A 26,032-nucleotide genomic window follows, 5' to 3' on the forward strand; every position below is an offset into this window, starting at 1 on the left:
GAGTAAAGTAGAGTGTGTAGTGAAAATTTGTATCAAATAGCTACTATTATCCTTAGCCCCACGGTGGGCGCCAAACTGTTTACCCTAAATAACGGATAACAATTAAATTTATAAGTTGGTTTAGGGATACGCGGATTAATTTGATATGATAAATTGCGTTAGATTAAACAAATAAAGGTATAGTAAATTCAAATCAAGTGAGGAGGATGATTCTAGCCTCGATGAAATATCCACCCACGATCCGGACTCACAATGGCCAGCACTGATGAACAAGAATAAGAACTTTCAATAACCGAGAAAATAACAATATATTGCTTTGGTATGCGTGCGTTATAATATTTTCAATAAATAATGAGACTCCCCTTTATGTATTAGGGGAGTTTTACCATAAGTACAATTCTATAAAAGGTAAAAAGATCTTCTGTTTAACTAATCACCGGTTTTTTATCGATACGTGCCGAGATCCACGCTGTGATATCCGGCCGGTCATGGATATTACGGCCTTCTGTCAATCATATTCGATTGCTCGATAACGCTCTATAAAGTCTTTTGGGATTTGGGCCGATCCAGGGTCATGGCCCCGATATTCTCGGGGGCGGGCGTCGTACCCCCGGAACGTGTCTCGATGACTCCCTTACCTCGATTCCGGCTCCTTGCCATCACGTCCGTTACTCGATTTATTTTATCGGAGACCGGGCCGACTTACGGGTCCGGTTTCACCCATATACAATAAGCCTTTTCATTCGGGAAAAAAATGTATAGTTTAAAGTTGAATTGTTTTTATATACTTTATAAAAATGTCATTCTTTTTTGGACAAACTAAAAAAGAAAGTATGGCACATAAATTGTGATAGAGAAATTAGGTAATTTGACTTTTATATTTATTAGGCTATTAATAACTTTATATTATAGATAGATGTTGAAATAACAAAGAAATTAAATATATCCAGTGCTAAGATTTAAATGCAATGTCTTACTATAGCGAGACATGGAATGAGATTTTTTTTTTTGACATGTATTGAGATTCAGACACGTGAGTCCTTACAATTCCCGACACGCAAGTGCTTAACATTAATTGTAGTTTACAAGTGTGAGCGAAATTCATTCACTTAAACAAGTTAAAATGAGAAAAAGAAGAAGGCGAAGACGAAGTCTATAAATAGGCGTGCATGCATATATTCTATGAGTTTGAACACTAAGGTGCTGTAGGAAAAAAACTACAGGTTTAATTTAATTTTAAAGGAAAAAAATGTGGAACATTGGTTTATGGTTAGTAGCAGTAATAGTTGTAGGAATCAGTGGATGGGTATACAAATGGAGGAATCCCAAATGCAAGGGTGTATTGCCACCTGGCTCCATGGGACTTCCCTTTATTGGAGAGTCCATTCAATATTTCTCTTCTCATTCCTATGAAGGAATTCCACCCTTCATTGCCGAAAGGACTGCAAGGTTAATTTAATTTGTTAATGGGTTACGTTTCCTCTCTTTTTTGTTTTCCTATTCCTTTAATTTGTTCTTCTCATCCCTAAATTATTGCTCTTGAAAATATATGAGTCATATTTCTCTTGCATGAAACGGTTAACGTTATGCAGAATAAAATTCATAGCTAGCTATAACATGAACTTAAATATTTTGTTGATACTTGTCAGGTACGGAGGATTATTTAAAACAAGTATACTTGGGCAGCCAGTGGTGATATCAACTGACCCAGAAATCAATTACTATGTCTTCCAACAAGAAAATAACCTCTTCCAATGCTGGTATACAAAGAGTGCTTCTGATCTCCTTGGAGAGCAAGGCTTGAATGTCCACGGCGGAGCTGTCCATAAATACCTTAGGAATTTAGTTCTGTCTCTTGTCGGCCAACAATGTTTAAAGGGAAATTTGATGTCTGAAATTGATTTAATTACTCGTAAGCATTTAGATAGGTGGGCTGAGCACGGCAAGGTCGAAGTCAAAGAAGCAGCTGAAATTGTGATTCTCTCACGTCCACCTATAATTACTTTATAAGTTACTAATATGTTTTTTTACTCCAGTACAGAAACATATATATGGAGTACTATATAATTCAAAATATTTACTACTATTTTTAGATGCTATTCACATTTATGGCGAAAAAGACCCTTGGTTGTGAAGAACAAGAGGCATTGGAACTAAGAGAGCATTACAAAGCTTTTTTTGGTGGTTTTCTCTCATTTCCTCTCAATGTGCCTGGAACAGCTTACCATGCCTGCTTACAGGTATCTTCTTTTCAATATATACAAAAGTAAAACGCATCTATTAATGCTTGCATGATAAGGGGATAGACTGTCTTCAACAACAAGGGCGACTCAAAGGTGATTGGTCTTAAAGCCAAACTTCGACGAGGGGCATTAAGTTTTTAGATATTAAAAAACTCATTTAATAAAATTTTATTTAAAGTTTATTATTTTAGTTTTTTGAGATGTAAAATTATTAATAATTTATTTATAATGGATTTCTTGACTAGGATTATATATGTTTCTATTTTTTAGGATTAATATTCAATTCTTTTAGGATTTCCTAATTTTCTAAAACATCTATGACTCATCAATTTCTCTTCTTCTTGGATTTCATTATCATCTAGCTCAACTATATTAGTGATTTGTTCATCTACCATAAAACTTTTCCTAATTTTTTATTATTCGCTAAAAATTTATCAAGCGCACCTTTTTGGGATTGTATTAAAGTTTCAATTCTTTTATTTTTTGACATTTTTAATACGCGGATTCATATTTTTTGTTGACATATTAAAATTTTAATAAATAAATAAAAAGATGATACATATACTTACAAACAAAAGATATCAAAAATAACAAATTCTAGATGCAAAGTAATAAGAAAAGTACAGAATAATTGAACCTTATTTAGCAAACAGTCATAGATAACTTGATATTACTTTTGCTGCTTCAATATTTTTGGTGCAATGCTGAGAAAGCTTGACAAAAAAAGGATTGCAATTGCCTTTTGCTATCTTACTTGACGGAATATTTTATGAGATATTGGACTTGTAAGTAAGGAAAGAGAAAATAATCAAAGTAATATGGACCTCGTGATAATTATGATAGTGTATAAAGGAGGCAAGAAACATATTCACACGTAAAGTTTAGGAGTGAATCCCAAAAGTAACTATTCCTATTATCAAATTATCTCTTATTTTCTTTTTCATGAAAAATGATCTTTTTCTTTGATATACTAGTTATTTTTAAAAAACAATTATCATATGCAACTATTTAATATTAGAAAATTTTAGGATCCCTATAGATATGGGGCCTCAAGTAGTTGCTTGAGTTGCCTTACCATCGGGCCGCCCCTTTCATCAATATCCCTAGATCAGTCCATCAATCTCCCTAGATCAGTGCGGTCATTTTTCGGACCAAGCGTGAATGAGGACAGTGGCGGACCCAGGATTTTGTGTAAGGGGGTTCAATCTTAGAAGTACATAACTTTAGTCGTAAAATAGTAGTTGTCAAGTGAGTTCAAATAAAATATTTATACAAAATTTACGCAGCTTTAATCCTAATTTATACATATATACGGTATTATTTTTTGATGAAGCGAGTTCAACTGAACCCGCTTGCAACCACGTGCGTCCGCCGCTGAATGCGGAATACTGTGTGTACGGACTGTCCTTTAGATCATGACATTCTATGAATTAATTTCGACATGCATGCAGGGGCGTAAAAATATTGTTAAGGTGATCAGAGATATTTTGAAGAAAAGACAGTCATCCAAGGAAAAGGCGAATCAAGATTTCTTAGATCACATGCTTAAAGAAGTAGAAAATGAGGAATCATTGCTGACTGAAGAAATTATAGTGGATTTAGTTCTGTTACTTCTATTCGCTGCTTATGAAACCACTTCTTCCTCCATTACACTACTGTTTAAATACTTGAATAGTCATCCTGAGGTGTTGACAGAGCTGACGGTTTGTGCTCTTAATTAATTACTAGCTATCTGAAACATTAATTTTTCTTATTTAACTAATCTCGAGTAGTTCTTTATTTCCCTAAACCCTATAAAAAATCGTACATTTTGTAGGAAGAGCATGAGAGCATTCTTAAAAGTCGAACAGACGAGGGCGCTCTAATTTCGTGGCTTGAATACAAATCAATGAGTTTCACAAATATGGTAAGTTTATTTTCTTGCGTGATCGTTAACTGTGTAATTAGTTAAGAGTTTAGGTGTCCTCCAGATCACAGGCTCTTATTATCACCACATTACTTTTTATTTGATCTATACCCCCCCCCCCCCCCCGATATATTTAAAATTAGTTCAACTGTAATTGTTTTATTGTTTCTAAACTAAAAATGAGCGACTGCAGGTTATAAATGAAACAGTAAGGCTTGCCAATATCGCCCCAGGAATTTTCAGAATTACACTAAAGGATGTGCAAATCAAAGGTAAATATCTAACTTTTAGGTCTTTTTAAGAGTCTTGTTTGGAAAGTCACCATGCAATAGAATAAGTGTAATTACTAGGGTAGTAATTACGTAATGTAGTAATTACGACGACCTGTTTGTTTGTCATATTAATATAATTACAGTGTAATTATAAATATATTGTTTGGTTGCAGAAGTGTAATTACGCAGTTAAATTAAAATTTTAAATATAAAGTTAAATATCAAAAATTAAAAGTTAAGATTTAATAAATATATGCTTTTATAAACAATATAAATTTGACATTAAGATATATATTGTTTCTTGAAAATATATTAATTACTAATTATATATTTGTAACTAATATTGTAGAAGTACTTGATATATATTTTTTAAATTAATAATATTTTTCTTTAATTAATTATAAAAACTAAAAGTACATATTTTTTCTTGGACTGCTTGCTTGATAAAATTATTATAGTAATATTTATAAATATAATGTCATAACATTACTCAAATATTTTACGAAAAAATAATCTATCAATTTTAACTGAAAAATGAATGGTTTACAATTTGAATTAATAAGTGAATACTACTAAAGCAAATAAAATAGAAGCAATAATATAACATAAATTCAAAATCTAAAAAATAAAATAACATAATACTCTTATGTAAAATTATACAACAATAAAGAATGAAAAACGCGAATACTATTTAAATATGAAAAGTAATCTATAGTTTAACTGTCACGACCCAAAATCTCACCCGTCGTGAGCCTATCTCAATACTAGGCAAGCCAACAATCTCAATAAACCATCATATCTTTTAAGTTTGAAAATATAATATCTAAATTTAGCAGAAGAAAAACTCACAAATACATATATAAATACTCCCAAAATCCGGTGTCACTGAGTGCATGGCCATCTAATATGAATACAAGTCTAAAAAATACGGTCCATAATAGTCTGAGACCAAATGCAGTAAATAAGGAGATAAGGAAGGAGAGGCAAGGTCTGCGAAATACGGCAGCTACCTCTGAATCTTTGAAAAATCAACTTCGACCAGGGACACTAAGATTTTCGCTTTAAAAAATTCATTTAATAAAATTTTATTTAAAGTTTATTGTTTTAGTTTTTTGAGATGTAAAATTATTAATAATTTATTTATAATAAATTTCTTGACTAGGATTATATATGTTTCTACTTTCTATGATTAATATTCAATTCTTTTAGGATTTTCTAATTTTCTAAAACATCTATGACTCGTCAATTTCTCTTCTTCTTGGATTTCATTATCGTCTAGCTCAACTATATTAGTGATTTGTTCATCTACCATAAAGTTTTCCCTAATTTTTTATTGTCCGCTAAAAATTTATCAAGCGCTCCTTTTTGGAATTGTATTAAAGTTTCAAATCTTCTATTTTTGGCATTTTTAATATGCGGATTCATATTTTTTGTTGACATATTAAAATTTTAATAAATAAATAAAAGATGATACATATACTTACAAACAAAAGATATCAAAAAATAACAAATTCTAGATGCAAAGTAATAAGAAAAGTACAGAATAATTGAACCTTATTTAGCAAACAGTCATAGATAACTTGATATTAGTTTTGCTACTTCAATATTTTGGTGCAATGCCGGTAAAGCTTGACAAAAAAAGGGTTGCAATTGCCTTTTGCTATCTTACTTCACGGAATGTTTTATGAGATAGTGAACTTGTAAGTAAGGAAAGAGAAAGTAATATAAAGAAGGCAAGAAACATATTCACACATAAAGTTTAAGGGTGAATCTCAAAAATAATTATTCCTATTACCAAATTATCTCTTATTTCCTTTTTCATGAAAAATACACTTTTTTTGCTTGAGTTGCCTTACCACCGGGCCGCCCCTTCCATCAATATCCCTAGATCAGTGCGACCATTTTTCGGACTCTGCGTGAATGCGAAATACTGCGTGCACGGGCTGTCCTTTAGATCATGACATTCTATGAATTAATTTCGACATTTGACATGCATGCAGGGGCGTAAAAATATTGTTAAGGTGATAAAAGATATTTTGAAGAAAAGGCAGTCATCCAAGGAAAAGGCGAATCAAGATTTCTTAGATCACATGCTTAAAGAAGTAGAAAATGAGGAATCGTTGCTGACTGCAGAAATTATAGTGGATTTAGTTCTGTTACTTCTATTCGCTGCTTATGAAACCACTTCTTCCTCCATTACACTACTGTTTAAATACTTGAATAGTCATCCTGAGGTGTTGACAGAGTTGACGGTTTGTGCTCTTAATTAATTACTAGCTATCTGAAACATTAATTTTTCTTATTTAATTAATCTCGAGTAGTTCTTTATTTCCCTAAACCCTATAAACAATCGTACATTTTGTAGGAAGAGCATGAGAGCATTCTTAAACGTCGAACAGACGAGGGCGCTCTAATTTCGTGGCTTTAATACAAATCAATGAGTTTCACAAATATGGTAAGTTTATTTTCTTGCGTGATCGTTAACTGTGTAATTAGTTCAGAGTTTAGGTGTCCTCCACATCACAGGCTCTTATTATCACCACATTACTTTTTATTTGATCTATATGCCCCCCCCCCCCCCAAACCCCCGATATATTTAAAATTAGTTGAACTGTAATTTTTTTATTGTTTCTAAAATAAAAATAATTGAGTGCAGGTTATAAATGAAACAGTAAGGCTTGCCAATATCGCCCCAGGAATTTTCAGAATTACACTAAAAGATGTGCAAATCAAAGGTAAATATCTAACTTTTAGGTCTTTTTAAGAGTCTTGTTTGGAAAGTCACCATGCAATAGAATAGGTGTAATTACAAGGGTAGTAATTACACTATAATTACGACGACATGTTTGTTTGTCATATTAATGTAATTACAGTGTAATTACAAGTTTATTGTTTGATTGCAGAAGTGTAATTATGCAGTTAGATTAAAATTTTAAATATAAAGTGAAATATCAAAAAGTAAAAGTTAAGATTTAATAAATATATGCTTTTATAAACAATATTAAACTTTACATTAAGATAGATATTGTTTCTTGAAAATATATTAATTACTAAAGATATATTTGTAACTAATATTGTAGAAGTACTTGATATATATTTTTTAAATTAATAATATTTTACTTTAATCAATTATAAAAACTAAAATTACATTTTTTGTCTTGGACTACTTGCTTGACAAAATTATTACAGTAATATTTATAAATATAATGTTATAACATTACTCAAATATTTTACGAAAAAATAATCTATCAATTTTAACTGAAAAATGAATGGTGTGCAATATGAATTAATAAGTGAATACTACTAAAACAAATAAAATAGAAGCAATAATATAACATAAATTCAAAATCTAAAAAATAAAATAAAATAATACTCTTATGTAAAATTATACAACAATAAAGAATGAAAAACGAGAATACTATTTCAATATGAAAAGTAATCTATAGTTTAACTGTCACAACCCAAAATCTTACCCGTCGTGATGACGCCTATCACAATACTAGGCAAGCCGACAATCTCAATGAACCACCATATCTTTTAAGTTTGAAAACATAATATCTAAATTTAGCGGAAGAAAAACTCACAAATACATATATAAACACTCCCAAAATCCGGTGTCACTAAGTACACGAGCATCTAATATGAATACAAGTTTGGAAAATACGGTCCATAATAGTCTGAGACCAAATGCAGTAAATAAGGAGATAGGGAAGGAGAGGCAAGGTCTACGAAACACGGCAGCTACCTCTGAATCTTCGGAAAATCAACTGTGCGACAAGTATAACCTCTCAGGACAACAATCAATCACTAGGCTCCCATCCCTCAGCACTCGCACTCAATGGGTACCCACGTTCATTGGGGGTGTACAGACTCCGGAGGGGCTCCTACAGCCCAAGCGCTATAATCCGCACGGATAAGTCACGTGCTGCACAGACAACTCACGTGCTATAGTATCAATATCTGGATCCACACGGATAACTCACGTGCTGCACGGACAACTCACGTGCTATAGTATAATAACTGGATCTGCACGGATAACTCACGTGCTATAGTATAATATTTCATAATCAGGCCCTCAGCCTCGCTCAGTCATAACTCACTCCAGTCTCTCGGGCTCTCAACAATCATGAAATCAGCCCAAACAACAATGATATGATGCATCAATAATGAACAATAGAGATTGGGATAAAATAAATCAAGTAAACTGTGATTGGGTACAAAACAACAATTTAAGCAGATAGTTCAACATGTACACGACCTGTGTGGGTCCCAACAGTACCAATATATAGTCTAAACATGGTTTCTAACATGACTTACAGTTAAATTTCCATAACACATAGAGAGCACATAGCTAATAACAAGTTATTCAACTTTACAGTTTCCACGGGATAGACCAAGTCATAATCCCCTCGGAGCACGCTCACATACCCGTCACCTCCAAAGTAATCACATGATACCAAAATTCGGGGTTTCATACCCTCAGGACCAGATTTATAACTGTTACTTACCTCAAACCGTAAAATTCTTATTTTGCAATGTCTTTTCCTCGTGAATTGGCCTCCAAACGCCTCGAATCTAGCCATAAATAATTCAATTTAGTCAATAAAATTTATTGAAATTAATTCCATGAGAAAATGCTAATTTTCCATAAAAATCTGAAATTTAAATCAAACATCGCCTGTGGGGACCACGTATCGGAACGCGACAAAAGTTACAAAATCCTAACACCCATTCCGATACAATTTCAACCATACCTATTTTATCAAATTCCGATAACAACTCGACCTCCAAATCTTAAATTTTCGTTTTTGGAAGATTTTGCAAAAAACTTGATTTCTTCCAATTAAATCTGAAATAAATGATGAATATAACCATATAATCATAAAGTATAATCACTTTCAGATATATCACACTTATTCCAATCCATATGGTAAAAATCACCTTAAATATCGCTTCAATCGGAGCTCCAAATCTCTAAATATGTTAAAAATAGCTGAAACCTCGAAATATGGCTACTGCCCAGGTATTTACTCTTCGCGATCGCGGAAATTGCTTCATGATCATGAAGCACAAAATTTGTCAGCTCTAAAATTGCTCTTCGCAATTGCGGAATATCAATCGCGATCGCGTAGAACAAACTCCCCGACTCTTACACACAACCTCTAGTATAATGGTCATAAAGTTTGGTACAAAACTCCAAAATGCAAATGGTTTAACTTTCTGAAATCTAGCCATCAAGGTCTATAACTTCCATTTGTTTCTCATCTCCTAATTCCTTATAGATTGCTATATATAAGCTTCCAAAGTTAGCCCTGTGTAACAGAGATTTCTAAACTCTTCCCAGATAGCTTATAGTATATCTACCATAACCTTTTATACACAATTCCAAATGACAAATGGTTTACCTTTCCGAATACTAGACATCAAGGGCTACAACTTTTAATTCTGGATCATCTCCAAATTCCTTATAGATGGCAAGATATAAACTTCCAAAATTGGGGCAGTGCAACAGAGATTTTGTTCTACGCGATCGCGAAAGAGCTTTTGCGATCAAGATTCACAAGGCCCCAAACTGTTGCTTGCTCTTCGCAAACACGACCAAATGTTCGCAATCGCGATGCACACCTCTGTAGGCAGAAACCAACAATTAAAAATGGACTAAAAATGGTCTGAAACCACCCTGAAACGCACCCGAGCCCCTCGGGAGCTCAACCAAATATACCAACAAGTCCTAAAATATCATATGATCTTAGTCGAAGCCTCGAATCACATCAAACAACGCTAAAACCACGAATCACACCTCAATTCAAGCCTAATAAACTTTAAACTTTCAAATTATGTATCTTGTGTCGAAATACATCAAATCAATCCGTAATGACTTCAAATTTTGCACACAGGTCATAAATGACATAACGAAGCTATTTCAATTTCCAGAATCGGATTTCGACCTTGATATCAAAAGTCAACCCCCAGTCAAACTCCCCAAAATTCAACTTTCGGTATTTCAAGCCTAATTCCTCTACGGACCTCCAAATAATTTTTCGGATACGCTCCTAAGTCCAAAATTACCATACAGAGCTATTGGAATCATCAGAAATAAATTCTGAGGTCGTTTACACATAAGTCAATATCCGGTCAACTATTTCAACTTAAGCTTCTAACATGAAAATTTATTCTTCCATGCTAACTCCGAAATACCAAAACCAAAACCGACAATTCACACAAGTCATAATACCTCGTAGGAAGTTATTCAAGATTTCAAATAGTTGAAAGGAGCGTAAATGCTCAAAATGACCAGTCGGGTCGTTACAATCTCCCCCACTTAAATATACGTTTGTCCTCGAATGTGCCAAGAGTTGTTCTTAACCTTCAAATCTCTATTCCACCTTACCACGCACATACCCGGGGGTGATCGCACGCCACTCTATTCTGTATAAGACTGACCACACAACCTAACTAAAAATCATTAATTTAGCCTTAGCCCAAAACCGTAGACCCAAATTTCTAACATCCAGAATTCTTTTCAAGACCCGAATCTCACATCTACACACTGTATAAGCCTGAACAAGCTATATCCAGCCATAACCATAATCCCAAATATCATCGCATAACATACTACACAACTCGCATACTCGTAATACCATTTCTGATCACAGTAACTACTCAAAACCAACCAAGTACTAGTATAAAACCTCATATCAAGCCAAACCTCGTTCCAAAAACCTCCGTACACTACTGATAATAAAAGAAACATGCAAAAATCTCATGACCCCTTATCAGAGGAACAAGTCATGGAGCTCTCTCTCCCCAACCAGAACCATAATCACTTTCTAAGTCGACTTTCAATATTATACTCCCGAATATACCGTAATCACACCTGATAGTACATATTTTAGGTCCGATAAACTTATATTATTAAACACAACTATCCCATATACATGCCACATCAATATAAATCAAGCCACAACTGCGCAATTTGTGTACCCAAATATTGGAGATGTCTCAAGGAAGATAACCGTATTGCAAGTTCAACAAGAACCACTACAACCGCAATGTTAAAACCAACTTCTCAAATTTCATGAAGAGGATAACCGTAGGCGCATATGCACAATTGTAGGGGAAGGAAATTAATAAATCAGATAAATTATCATAGAAATAAAATTCTCACACATGGCACAGACAACTGACGTGCCAATAATATGAATCGCCCGACATGGTCACAGGCCTCCAGTCCCATCATATCATGCATGAGCAATTAAACAAGTACACTTGTATATAACAATGAAATAAGATTCTCATGCTCCTGGACTGGTATAAATAGCACGCTATAGTGTAAGCATGTGCAAAGTCTGCTATCACACTTCAAATCGGCAATGTTTTTAACGCATAATTAGTAACTACCCCATTTATTTAGGGAATCATCTTATTTGTAACCTCAAGTATAGCCCAGATAGTTCTCAACAAAAGTACGAATACGGAAAATGTTATAACGTTACGCTTAACAGTCAACTTTAGGCATATAATAGCTTAAGCATTCTGCCGAGTATGAATACTTGCTCTAATGCCCGCACATGGGCTCAAACTTCACATATATGCGCACTCATAGCGCATAGCTATCACAAATAATTAACTCAACTAGTGCCTCCACCAAGTTTTAAATAAAATAGTCACCTCAAATAGGTCACAACCCCGAAACAATATACTTCTGAGAACTCCCAGTCTCCAAATTCATCGAACACATGAATCCCCGTAATTTGTCCCAACTCCAGCACTCGAATGACTAACACATTTTTCATACACGATCATCCCACGAGGAATACTTTCATAATTCCTTTGTGCCACATAGAATTAATTTGAATATCAACAGTCTATCAACCGGGTGAGTACTGCAATACCGATGAACATCCGTAAGTCAAAACACAACGCGCCTTCTGAAATGCACACCGTTCTCATGAATTACCGAGCAGTTATAACATTCATCGAAATATTTGAAACTGACCATGTTGTCCAACATTCATTACCTTCTTTTCAAGACTGAACTGTCACCTTGTACATGTAAATCCTAATCCCGCACACCACACCACATCTATTATGCCATCATGTGACAAGTACAAGAATCCCATTATCAACTCTGAGTCACCAGCAAATTACATACTCGGTTAGTTAGAAACCTCTCTCTTGCTTCTTTACAAGAGGAAATCACAATACACAACATGTTCCCCATAGCGGTAGAAAATATCCGGTGCAAACCATGGTATAAACTATTATGAACACTTTGAAATCCATTTGCACATAACCAAGCTATCAGAACTGAATTCCTCTAAATCGACCAAGCCACACAGGTTGCCAAATCCGAGAGTATTTTCACAAAACACCCGTAAAGCCTCACATCATTATAAGAACTAAAAGAATCGAGCATACCATTGCTATATTTATCCAGCATGTTACCCATTTGTCCTATTTTCTCCGAGTTTCTTCTGGATTATCCTCAAGTTTCCATTTCTCCTTGTCAGAACACCATTACTTTATCCAAAGCTCACTACAAGACATCCTAACATAAAACTACACCGACCTAAGGCCCATAAGCCAATGTATTCTTCTTAAGCACCTCCATAAATACCACAATTGTAGCACTCACTCTAAAAATACCTTATGCAAATTTAAAATTGTTCCTCTTTCCTTTCTTATACTGAAATGTAGAATCCATAGTTAAACAGAATTAGCGCACGTACCGACACCATCCAATGTAAGTAACCAATTCTAGTGATATACAAATTCAAAAAAAATTCAATTTCCACATATACATTTTGAATCCATTAGAACCCTCTCGAGAGTCATCCACTCTGCTCAAATCTAATTTACTCCGTCCCAAATGGGCCAACAAACATGTGCTCCTTTAGCACGATCAACACTCAAAGAAGTAACCCTGCCTTAACACGACCAATCAAATTCATACTTCGTACGCACTACATCCTTCAAATTAACAACTTAATCATTCCATAATTTTCATAAAGTTCAATGTAACCCATATCCAGGAATTTACTTACCCTAGTCATCCTCGATTTCCACCTCTGTAAGTCATAACTAACCCACCAGTATGCCTCAAACCAAAACTAAAGTTTAACATATATCCATAAAATTGAATTGTCAATAGCAGACTCCCCCACTTGGCTCAAAGCCATAGAACAAAACACTCGATAACTCATAATACCCATACTTCATTACTGCCATAATACTGCAGTCAGTTCAACAAAAATTCTTCTCAAGCTTATGCAACACCCACCATAACATACCTCAATCATCTGCTAAGTTAGCATTTATTCTCGCGACAATCAAGTCAAATTTTCTCAACCCGATTCAAATTCAAATCTCAACACATACACTCCATTGGTAGAAAATAAACTATTTATTCACATCATAAGGAACACACCTACATAGATTACTGCGCAGGAGATAACCTACCTGATTAGTCTCAAATTGGAATTTTGTTATACCCTTTCGCAGCCACAATTACTATGAAATCACTTAATCTTTCTAAGTCCAAACTCATTAACCAGACATGAGAATTTAATTTGCCCCAAAATTTAACAACGTGAAAGATCTTTCAAAATATTCACACTCGAGATTGTACGTCAATTCAAAACGAAAATAAATCACCCAATGGCCTTCCTTTACATTTCAAGGAAACACTTCTTGTCACATTCAAATCGTCTTAACACATCCCGCAGTTACATCATACTCATCACAAAGCCATTCCACCGCTCATCGAGCCACAAATTTCACTCGTAGGGGCATTACCGGACATATTAGTCCAAATATACATGTTACAACTAAAGCTATCGAGCCTAAGCTGCGGTCTAAACCTGGCCTCAAGTCCTCCAGACTAGCCCATCACCAAAACACAGAATACACATCTTGAACCTCGTTCATAGAATCACAAGCCGGCGATGCACAGCTGATCCCGAGCGCTCATGTGCGCATACAAATGCGTGGAAGGAATTCAAAGAGTTATGTTTCAAGCTGAATAAATTCCGCACAATAGAATACAAGAAAGTGAAATTTTACTAAGGGTTCGGAAACCTCTCGAAGATAAGTACATACGTCTCCGTACCGATCCACAAGACTCTACTAAACTTGCTCATGACTCGTGAGACCTATGTTACCTAGATCTCTAATACAAACTTGTCACAGCCCAAAATTTCACCCGACGTGATGACGCCTATCTCAATAATAGGCAAGCCGATAATCTCAATAAATTACCATATCTTTTAAGTATGAAAACATAATATCTAAATTTAGCAGAAGAAAAACTCACAAATACATATATAAACACTCCCAAAACCCGGTGTCACTAAGTACATGAGCATCTAATATGAATACAAGTCTAGAAAATACGGTCCATAATAGTCTGAGACCAAATGCAGTAAATAAGAAGATAGGGAAGGAGAGGCAAGGTCTGCGAAACACAACATCTATCTCTGAATCTTTGGAAAATCAATTGTGCGAAAGAAATCAACATTCGCTATGGCCGGGAACACCTGAATCTGCACACGAAGTGCAGCGTGTAGTATGATTACAACCTACTCAGTAAGTAACAATAATAAATAAGAAACTGAAGATAGTGACGAGCTACACAATTATAGTTCATTTTCAGTAATTCCAGCAAAGAATATACATGCTTTCAAATCCAGCATTTTAAGTCAAATCAATTCTATACAGTTCAAGTTTATGTATTCTGGATATAAAAATCTTTTAGAAAATTTCACAACAATGACAAATAGTAACTAAGTGCAACAACAAATGAAAAGCAAGTACAACCTCTCAGGACAACAATCAATCACTAGGCTCTTAGCCCTCAGCACTCACACTCAATGGGTACCCACGCTCATTGGGGGTGTACAGACTCCGGAGGGGCTCCTACAGCCCAAGCGCTATAATCCGCACGGACAAGTCACGTGCTGCACAGACAACTCACGTGTTATAGTATCAATATCTAGATCCACATGGACAAGTCACGTGCTGCACAGACAACTCACGTGCTATAGTATCAATATCTGGATCCACACGGACAACTCACGTGCTGCACGGATAACTCACGTACTATAGTCTAATATCTGGATCCGCACGGACAACTCACGTGCTATAGTATAATATCTCACAATCAGGCCCTCGGCCTCGCTCAATCATAACTCTCTCCAGTCTCTCGGGCTCTCAACAATCTTGTAATTATCCCAAACAACAATGATATGATGCATCAATAATGAACAATAGAGACTGGGATAAAATAAATCAAGTAAACTGTGATTGAGTACAAAACAACAATTTAAGCAGATAGTTCAAGATGTACACGACCTCTTTACATCCCAACATTACCAACATATAGCCTAAACATGGTTTCTAATATGACTTACAGTTTTCACGGGACGGACCAAGTCACAATCCCCTCGGAGCACGCTCGCACGCCCCTCACCTAGCATGTGCATCACCTCCAAAGTAATCACATGATACCAAAATTCGGGGTTTCTTACCCTCAGGGCCAGATTTATATCTGTTACTTACCTCATACTGTAAAATTCTTATTCTGCAATATCTTTTCATCATGAATTGGCCTCCAAACGCCTCGAATCGACCCATAAATAATTCGATTCAGTCAATAAAATTTATTGGAATTAATTCCATAAAAAAATGCTAGTTTTCCATAAAAGTCCGAAATTTAACTCAAAAATCGACTGTGGGGACCACGTCTTAGAACCATACAAATGTTATAAAATCCGAACACCCATTCGGATACGAGTTCAACCATACCTCTTTTATCAAATTTCGATAACAACTCGACTTCCAAATCTTAAATTTTTATTTTTGGAAGTTTTTGCAAAACTCTTGATTTCTTCCAATTAAATCCAATATAAATGATGAATATAACTATATAATCATGAAGTATAATCACTTTCAGATATAGAACACTTACCCCAATCCATATGGTGAAAATCGCTTCAATCCGAGCTCCATAGTTCCAAATATGTTAAAAATGGATGAAACCTCGAAATATAACTATTGCCCAGGTATTTATTCTTCACGATCGTGAAGCACAAATTTTTTCAGCCCCAAAATTGCTCTTCGCGATCGCGGAAAACCAATCGCAACCGTGAAGAACAAACTCTCTGACTCTTCCAGACAACCTCTAGTATAATGGTCATAACGTTTGGTACAAAACTCCAAAATGCAAATAGTTTAACTTTCTAAAAACTAGACACCAAGGGCTATAACTTAAATTTGTTTCTGATCCCCCAGTTACTTATGTATTGCTCTATATAAGCTTTCAAAATCAGCCCTGTGCAACAGAGATTTCCAAACTCTTTCCAGACAGCCTATAGTGTATCTACCATGACTATCTACCATAACCTTTTATACACAACTCCAAATGACAAATAGTTTATCTTTCCGAAAACTAAACATCAAGGGCTACAACTTTCATTTTTGGATCATCTCCAAATTTTTTATAGATTGCGAGATATAAGCTTCCAAAATCGGGTCAGTGCAGCAAAGATTTTGTTCTAGGCGATCGCGAAAGAGCTTCCGCGATCGCAATTCACAAGACCCCAAAATGTTGTTTGCTCTTCGCGAACGCGACCAAATATTCGCGATCGCGTTGCACACCTCTATAGGCAGAAACCAACAATTAAAAATGGCCTTGAAATGGTCTGAAACCACCCCGAAACTCACCCGAGCCCCTCAGGACCTCAACTAAATATACCAACAAGTACTAAAACAATATGCGAACTTAGTCGAAGCCTAGAATCACATCAAACAATGCTAAAACCACGAATCGTACCTCAATTCAGGCCTAATGAACTTTGAACTTTCAAATTCTATATCTTGCGCCGAAATACATCAAATCAATCTGGAATGACTTAAAATTTTGCACACAATTCATAAATGACATAACAAAGCTATTCCAATTTCCAGAATCGGATTTCGACCTCGATATAAAAAATGTCAACCCCCCGGTCAAACTTTCCAAAAATTAATTTTCGGCATTTCAAGCCTAATTCCACTACGGACCTCCAAATAATTTTTCGGACACGCTCCTAAGTCCAAAATCACCATACGGAGTTATTGGAATCATCAGAATTAAATTCCGAGGTCGTTTACACATAAGTCAATATCCGATCAACAATTTCAACTTAAGCTTCCAACATGAAAATTCATTCTTCCAAGCTAACTCCGAAATACCTTAAAACCAAAACCGATAATTCACACAAGTCATAATACCTCGTAGGAACTTGTTCAAGACTTCAAATAGATGAAAAGAGCGTAAATGCTCAAAACGACCGGTCGAGTCGTTACATTAACATAGGTATGTTTGCATATAACCTCATCCACTAACAAAGTTCAACTCTAATGACATCACTCATTATTAGTCAAGTTTGTTGATGACTTTTTCTTTCTATGATTACGGGGTATAATTTTATAGAAAAAATAGAATAATAACATAGCTAAGTGTAACGAAAAAATAACGAAAAATAATTAAGAAAATATAAAATATGAGAATTTTTTCAAAAACACGTGAAATAAATATTAGGAAATGAGAAATAAGGAATAAAACATAAATAATGTAAGATAAATACTTTTAATAGTTAAAAAAATTAAAAGTAAAAAAATAATAAAATAAAAATAAATTATGGTCTCGCAATATGAGACTCTTAGCTTGCCAAATAGTGCAGCTTAAGAAATACTCCTAGAGTAATAAAGATATTCTTTATTTGGTTTAACATGAGTTGAAAATTTCAAGATATTAAATAAACATTAGTAGAAGTACTAGAAGATGCGAGACAAGATCAAAATATATTATCTTGTCTGCTTGAAATAAAAAAATTAATCGAACCATGTTATAAAATAAAAACTGTAAAGTAAAGACAAGTATAGAGAGAAACTGATATATTATTCAAACTTCAAACTTATATACATAATGAACTGAAACTCCTCTATTTATAGAAGAAAGGAAGCAGCTGCGAGGCTTTTCAGGAAGCAGCTGCAAGGCTTTTCTTTAGTTGCTTGTAAGTTGTCTGCATGAGCTGCTTGTAACCTGCCTGTTTAATAAGAAGCTGCTGCAAATCATTTCATTGAGCTGCTTGCAACCTGTCTGTATCAGCTGCTTGTAGATAAACTTCAACAGAGTACTAAACGGATAATCTTCTTCAGGAAGATTATCTATAGCGGAGTAATAAATGAACATCCACAATATAATTATTTTCATAACACTCCCACTTGGATGTCCATTAAAAGGTATTGTGCCTCGTTAAAATCTTACTAGGAAAACCCCAGTGGAAAAAATCCTAGTGAAGGAAAAAGAGTCCACATATTTAGTAATACGCATTTCTAGATGCCTCATTAAAAACCTTATAAGGAAAACCCTGTGGGAAAAAATCTTAGTAAGGAAAAAAGAGTACATCGCGTATTTTACTCCCCCTGATGAAAACCTTATTTCAAATATTTGAGTCTCCGCATTCCAATCATGTATGCCATCTTCTCAAAAGTTGAAGTTGGCAAAGATTTAGTGAATAAATCTGTCGGATTATCACTTGAACGGATTTGCTGCACATCAATGTCACCATTTTTCTGAAGATCGTGTGTGTAGAATAATTTTGGTGAAATGTACTTTGTTCTATCTCCTTTTATAAATCCTCCCTTCAATTGGGCTATGCATGCAACATTGTCTTTGTATAAAATTGTGGATCTTTTATCATACTCCAAACCATATTTTTCTTGAATAAAATGAATCACTGATCTCAACCATACACATTCCCTACTTGCTTCATGAATAGCTATTATCTCAGCATGATTTGAAGAAGTAGCAATAATTGACTGCTTTGTGGAGCGCCATGATATTACAGTACCTCCACATGTAAATACATACCCGGTTTGAGATCGAGCTTTATGAGGATCAGATAAATAACATGCATCTGCATAACCAACAAGATCTGCACTACCTTTGTTAGCATAAAACAAATCCATATCAAGAGTTCCCTTTAAATAACGCAAAATATGCTTAATCCCATTCCAATGTCTCCGAATAGGAGAAGAGCTATATCTTGCTAGTAAATTAACAGAAAATGCTATGTCAGGCCTTGTAGCATTAGCAAGATACATAAGTGCACCAGTTGCACTGAGATAGGGTGTTTCAGGACCAAGGAGTTCCTCATCTTCTTCTGGAGATCGGAACGGGTCCTTATTCACTTTAAGTGATCGAACAACCATTAGTGTACTCAATGGGTGCGCTTTATCCATGTAAAAGCATTTTAAGACCCTTTCTGTATAGGCAGATTGATGCATAAAGATCCCGTTTGCTAAATGTTCAATTTGCCTTCCAAGACAAAGTTTTGTTTTTCCAAGATCTTTCATCTCAAATTATTTCTTAAGATATTCAATTGCCTTTTGGAGCTCTTCTGGAGTTCCAACAAGATTTATGTCATCAACATAAACATCAAGTATAACAAATTCTGATGTCATTTTCTTTATAAAAATACATGGACAAATAACATCATTTATGTAACCCTCTTTCAGTAAATATTCACTAAGGCGATTATACCACATGTGCCCAGATTGCTTTAAACCGTACAAAGATCTTTGCAATCTGATTGAATACATTTCCCGAGATTTCGAATATGCTTCAGGCATTTTAAATCCTTCAGGGATTTTCATGTAAATCGCATTATCAAGTGACCCGTACAGATAAGCTGTAACCATATCCATCATATGTATTTCAATTCTTTCACGTAAGGCTAAACTGATGAGATATCGAAATGTTATGGCATCCATAACTGGCGAATATGTTTCTTCATAAACGACTCCAGGTCGTTGTGAGAATCCTTGTGCGACAAGGCGAACCTTGTATCTTTCAACTTCATTTAGGTCATTCCTTTTTCGCACAAAAACCCATTTATGACCAACTGATTTTACACCAACAGGTGTTTGGACTACTGGTCCAAAGACCTCTCTTTTAGCAAGTGCGTTCAATTCTGATTGAATTTCCCCTTGCCATTTTGGCCAATCAGATCTTTGTTGACATTCTTTAATAGATCGGGGTTCACAATCCTCACTATCTTGCATAATGTTAAGTGCAACATTATATGTAAAAATATTATCCACCACTATTTCAGATCGATTTAAATTAATCCCATCACCAGTAGAACTTATTAAAGTTCCTCACTCACTTGAGTCTCGGGTTCATTGATTTCTTCAGGAATCTCAAAACTAATCAGATCTTGGGTCTCTTCAGGAGATCCCTTCATAATATCATTTTGATCATTTGTCGGTTTTTTTTTTCTAGGATTTCGATCCTTAGAACCCAAAGGCCTACCACGCTCCAGACATGCTTTAGGTTCACTAGTTCTTATGCTAGTAGATGGTCCTGCTGGGACATCAATTCGTATAGGCACATTCTCTGCAGGGATATGTGACTTAGTTATCCTTTTCAAATCAGTAAACGCGTCTAGCATTTGATTTGCTATATTTTGTAAATGGATGATCTTCTGGATCTCCTGATTACATATAGGGGTACGTGGATCAAAATGAGATAATGATGAAACTTTTCACACAATTTCTCTTTTGATTTCCTTTTTCTCTCCCCCTAATTGTGGGAAATTTGTTTCATCAAATCGACAATCTGCAAATCGAGCAGTAAATAAATCTCCCGTCAATGGTTCAAGATAGCGAATAATAGAGGGTGATTCAAACCCAATATATATTCCTAACCTTCTTTAGGGTCCCATATTACTGCATTGTGGTGGTGCTACTGGCACATATACAGCACATCCAAAAATTCGTAGATGGTCAATATTTGGTTCATGACCAAAAACTAATTGTGACGGAGAATATTTATTATAATGTGTTGGTCTGAGACGGATAAGTGATGCTGCATGCAAGATAACATGGCCCCAAACAGTAGTGGGCAATTTTGTTTTCATAAGTAGTGATTTTGCTATCAATTCCAGTCATTTAATAAATGACTCTGCAAGATCATTTTGAGTATGAACATAAGCTGCGGGATGTTCAACTTTTATTCCAACTGATAGACAGTAATTATCAAAAGCTTGAGATGAGAATTGTCCAGCATTATCAAGGCGAATACCCTTTATAGGATAATCTGGGAATTGTGCCCTTAATCGAATTATTTGGGCTAATAACTTTACAAATGCCAGGTTGCGAGATGATAGTAGGCAAACATGAGACCATCTTGAAGATGCATCTATTAGGACCATAAAATATCTAAACAACCCACTTGGTGGGTGAATAGGTCCACATATATCCCCATATATACGTTCTAAAAAGTAGGGGACTCAATGCTAACCTTCATTGGTGATGGTCTAGTGATCATTTTGCCTTGATAACAAGCATCACAAGAAAATTCATCATTTGTAAGAATTTTTAGGTTCTTTAATAGATGCCCACTCGAATTTTCAGTAATTCGTCTCATCATTATTGATCCAGGATGGCCCAAATGGCCATGCCAAAGCACAAAAGTATTTGAATCAGTAAACTTCTGGTTTACGATAGAGTGTGCTTCAACTGTACTAATCTTTGAATAGTATAAGCCAGAAGATAAAGTTGGTAACTTTTCTACAATGCATTTCTGGCCAGAAATATTCTTTGTAATACAAAGATATTCTACGTTCATTTCATCTACTGTCTCAACATGATACCCATTTCGGCGGATATCTATAAAACTCAACAAGTTTCTTCGGGACTTGGAGGAGAATAATGCATTATCTATAATAAATTTTATTCCCTTAGACAGAAATACAATAGCTCTTCCGGAGCCTTCAATCAAACTTATATTACCAGAATTTGTAGAAATATTTACTTTTTCCTTATGCAAATAAGAAAAGTATTTCTGATCTTTGAATATGGCATGAGTTGTTCCACTATTAATTACACAAATATCTTCATGATTGGTCTTTGATCCAATCATAATTTGAGGATTATCCATATTCTCTGATACTTTCAAAGTATTTTCTCGAGATGGCAGAGTCTCGTGCTGATAACGTGTTATAAAATAAAAACTGTAAAGTAAAGACAAGTATAGAGAGAAACTGATATATTATTCAAATTTCAAACTTATGTACATAATGAACTGAAAACTCCTCTATTTATAGAAGAAAGGAAGCAGCTGCGAGGCTTTTCAGGAAACAGCTGCAAGACTTTTCTTTAGCTGCTTGTAAGCTGTCTGCATGATCTGTTTGCAACCTGCCTGTTTAATAAGAAACTGTTGCAAATCATTTCATTGAGCAGCTTGCAACCTGTCTGCATCAGCTGCTTGTAGATAATCTTCTTCAGGAAGATTATCTATAGCGGAATAATAAATGAACATCCACAATATAATTATTTTTATAACAGTCCATTTATTTAGTTTTTGTTTTTTTCATAGAAGTACTCAAGTAAGAATAATCACAGGATATACAATTCCTGCCGGATGGACTTTCGTAGTATGTCCCTCATCGGTTCATCTGGATCCAAACAAGTACGAGGATCCCCTTACTTTTAATCCTTGGCGATGGAAGGTCAGTTAATATTTTATTAATTAGTAAAAATCAAGCATTTAGGTTTCTACTTTCATATATTCATAATATAAACGTCCTTTTCTCAACTATATTGGGATTAAAAAGGGTGAAGAGCTACATAAGGGATCCAAAAAATTCATGGCGTTTGGTGGAGGAGTGAGATTGTGTGCTGGAGCTGATCTCTCAAAGATGCAAACGGCCATTTTCCTCCATTACTTGTTGACAAACTATAGGTATGAATTCGATCTCAAGCCCTATTTCAAGGAAAACATATTATAATAACATACTTTTAAAAATAATTAATTACCATGAAAATTTTGGTCACGACGTAAAAAATTTAAGATAAAATTTTCTTTAAAATTTCAGGTGGAAAGTGACAAATGAAGGGAATGTTACACGACAACCCGGTTTGATCTTCAAGAAAGGATTACACATTGAAATATCCAAGAATCAAGGAGAGAAAAATACTGGTAATTACTGTTTAAGATAGATGTTCTATATGAATGTTCATTAAAACTTCACGCTGATAAATATGATGATATGTAATAAATCGTTCTAATAGGAACAATACTGTGATATGTAATGGAGTAGAAGAGTTAGCTCACTTGGTGAGCTCCCAGCCTTCTGCCTTCCACATCAATAGCGTAGCTTCCTCTTCCCCACTCTCCCTCTCCCGATGTAATAAAAAAAAATATCTATTGTTCCTAAGCTAGCTAATGTAAACAGCCTTTCAGCTCTCCCTGATTTTCACTCAGCAATATATTATTATTCGCGAGATACCTCATTCACAAAGAAACGTCGTCATTTTGATATTTCTAAGTGTCACGATCTAAAATCTACAAGTCGTGATGACACCTAATTCGACCCGCTAGGTAAGTCAGCTAACAGCCAATACAATCCAAATAAGATTTATAGGAAATCAGTGAAGAATTATCTGAACATTTATATATGTAACCAAAGACGGGTAGTACGAATCATTAGCTTCTAATAATTTAAAATTTACAAAACTGGCACAAATAAATACACGATCTATTTGGAAGTTACATAAATAGATTAGAAAAATCTAAAGCTACCAAGGGAAAGTGATAACTATATCTGGAATGCACGAACATCTTCAGAGTCAGCTCCTGACATTACTCGCAGCTCTGCTCCAAAATCTGCACGCAAGGTGCAGAAGTGTAATATGAGTACAACCGACCACATGTACCTAATAAGTATATTGTCTAACCTCGTCAAAGTAGTGACATAAATTTTTAGTTTAAAAGATGCTTACTGTTATAACTTGTACAGTAGACTAATAGTATAGACCATTTAAGAACATAACAAATAAGGGTACCATAAACAACTATGCGAGGCAGTAAATGATTACTAGGAGAAATCATGGTAGTAAATTCATAATCTTTCCTAGTGTGAGAAGTATATCCAAGATATCAAATCAAAAGGCACAGATCCATGCCTAGAGAAGATCCATTCCTCAATATATATATATATATATATATATATATTATATGTGTGTGTGTGTGTGTGTGTGTGTGCTGTGTGTGTCAAGTCAATTAGCACGGCAACACCATTCGTGCATTTATCTCATTCTTGCCAAATGTGCATATAGCAATACCAACCAGGTAGAATAATTTCTAATAATAATGTCCACCAAGTACAGAGTACCCAGTAAGTAATAATTAAGAAGTCGGAAGCATATAGAAAATAAAAATAGACGAGATAGAGGGCCCAAAAGTAATGACATTTGCAGAAGAACATAAATTTCACTAACTAACATGGTAGAAGGATTAGATGTAAATATAACTAACAAGAAGGAAAAGCATGATCTTTATAAGCTAACAAGTAGAGGCATGAATGACTAACATGGTAGAAGGCTTGTACTAAAGTGTAACAAAATAGATACGACATGTGTTAGGATCAGAAACCCGGGTAGTGCGGAATATAGCCAAACAACGGTATAATGGCAATAACAAAGACAATGGGAGTTGATAACAACGACAATTAAAGTAGATAAAGAAGACACAAATTTAACGTGGTTCGGTCAAAGTGACCTACGTCCACAAGCGGAGAGGGGCAATTTACTATAACAATAAGAGTACAAAAGAGAGTACAAAATTAGAGTAAATACTCTAATTAATCCCAAATACCCTAAGAGAATAACCTCACAAGATCACTCCAAAGAAAGGGTTCACACAAGTGCTTCCCAACACTTAACTCTCATACAAAACACTCTTAATAAAGGAAGAAACAAGAAATGAAGACAAGTCTTGTTGGTGTGTTTAAAATGAACTAATGGCCTTCCCTTTTATAGGCAAAAATGTCTTGACCTCTTAGGTGTAAAAGAAGAGATACAACTTGTGCAAATGATGTCCAACACACAATGCATTATTTTTGGGTCCCAAAGAATATTGCCAACAAAGTATACACTTTGCAAAGATGCTTATGCTTATGTGAGATGGACTCCATTTGACAAAATAATGGCCATATTACAAATCTCCACCTTGGCCTAATTTTGGATGATATAGTAAATTTGCTCCACCTTCTTCGCAAAAGCCCCAATGGGCATATGTCAAAATTTAATGCCATCAAAATCAGATAAATTGTCTGATACCGAAACTGTAGTAGGGCCTATAACAGTGGATCCCAATAAAGTATACAACGAACCAGATCTGTGTGCTTTCATGATCACACGAGTACCTTGAAAAATTTTCAGAACTCCACCTTCACCAGTGAATTTGCACCCAAGGGATTCTAAAGTGCCCAAAGATATGAGATTTTTCTTCAACTCAGGAACATATCTAACATCGGTGAGAGTTCTCACCACATCATCGTGCATTCTGAACCGAATTGTACCTTTGCCAATAATGTTGCAAGTAACATTGTTACCCAGCTGGACAACTCCACCTGCAACTGAATCATATGTAGAAAATAAGTCCCTGCTAGGACACATATGATATGAACAACCGGAATCTAAAATCCACTCATTGTCTAATCTGAAACTAGTTTCAGTTGCTAAAAATATAGTTCCCTCAACCTCATCAGTTGCTACAC

At 34.9% G+C, this 26,032-nt stretch overlaps 2 protein-coding genes across 2 annotated transcripts; both read left to right on the plus strand.

Annotated features, from left to right (window-relative positions):
• Positions 1-1,204: 1,204 nt before the first annotated feature.
• LOC142172037 (cytochrome P450 87A3-like) lies at positions 1,205-6,849 on the plus strand. The gene is made up of 9 exons (XM_075235790.1): positions 1,205-1,449; positions 1,650-1,974; positions 2,094-2,240; positions 3,695-3,946; positions 4,060-4,149; positions 4,343-4,421; positions 6,012-6,100; positions 6,422-6,673; positions 6,787-6,849. The coding sequence occupies exons 1-9, from the start codon at positions 1,250-1,252 to the stop codon at positions 6,847-6,849; spliced, it is 1,497 nt and encodes a 498-aa protein (XP_075091891.1). The 5' UTR covers positions 1,205-1,249.
• On the plus strand, positions 6,798-23,718 carry LOC142171429 (cytochrome P450 87A3-like). The gene is made up of 5 exons (XM_075233790.1): positions 6,798-6,876; positions 7,078-7,156; positions 22,875-22,981; positions 23,087-23,214; positions 23,348-23,718. The coding sequence occupies exons 1-5, from the start codon at positions 6,859-6,861 to the stop codon at positions 23,469-23,471; spliced, it is 456 nt and encodes a 151-aa protein (XP_075089891.1). The 5' UTR covers positions 6,798-6,858; the 3' UTR covers positions 23,472-23,718.
• Positions 23,719-26,032: the final 2,314 nt, after the last annotated feature.

The sequence above is a fragment of the Nicotiana tabacum genome, chromosome 17 (genome assembly GCF_000715075.1).
Source record: "Nicotiana tabacum cultivar K326 chromosome 17, ASM71507v2, whole genome shotgun sequence".
Taxonomy (NCBI): domain Eukaryota; kingdom Viridiplantae; phylum Streptophyta; class Magnoliopsida; order Solanales; family Solanaceae; genus Nicotiana; species Nicotiana tabacum.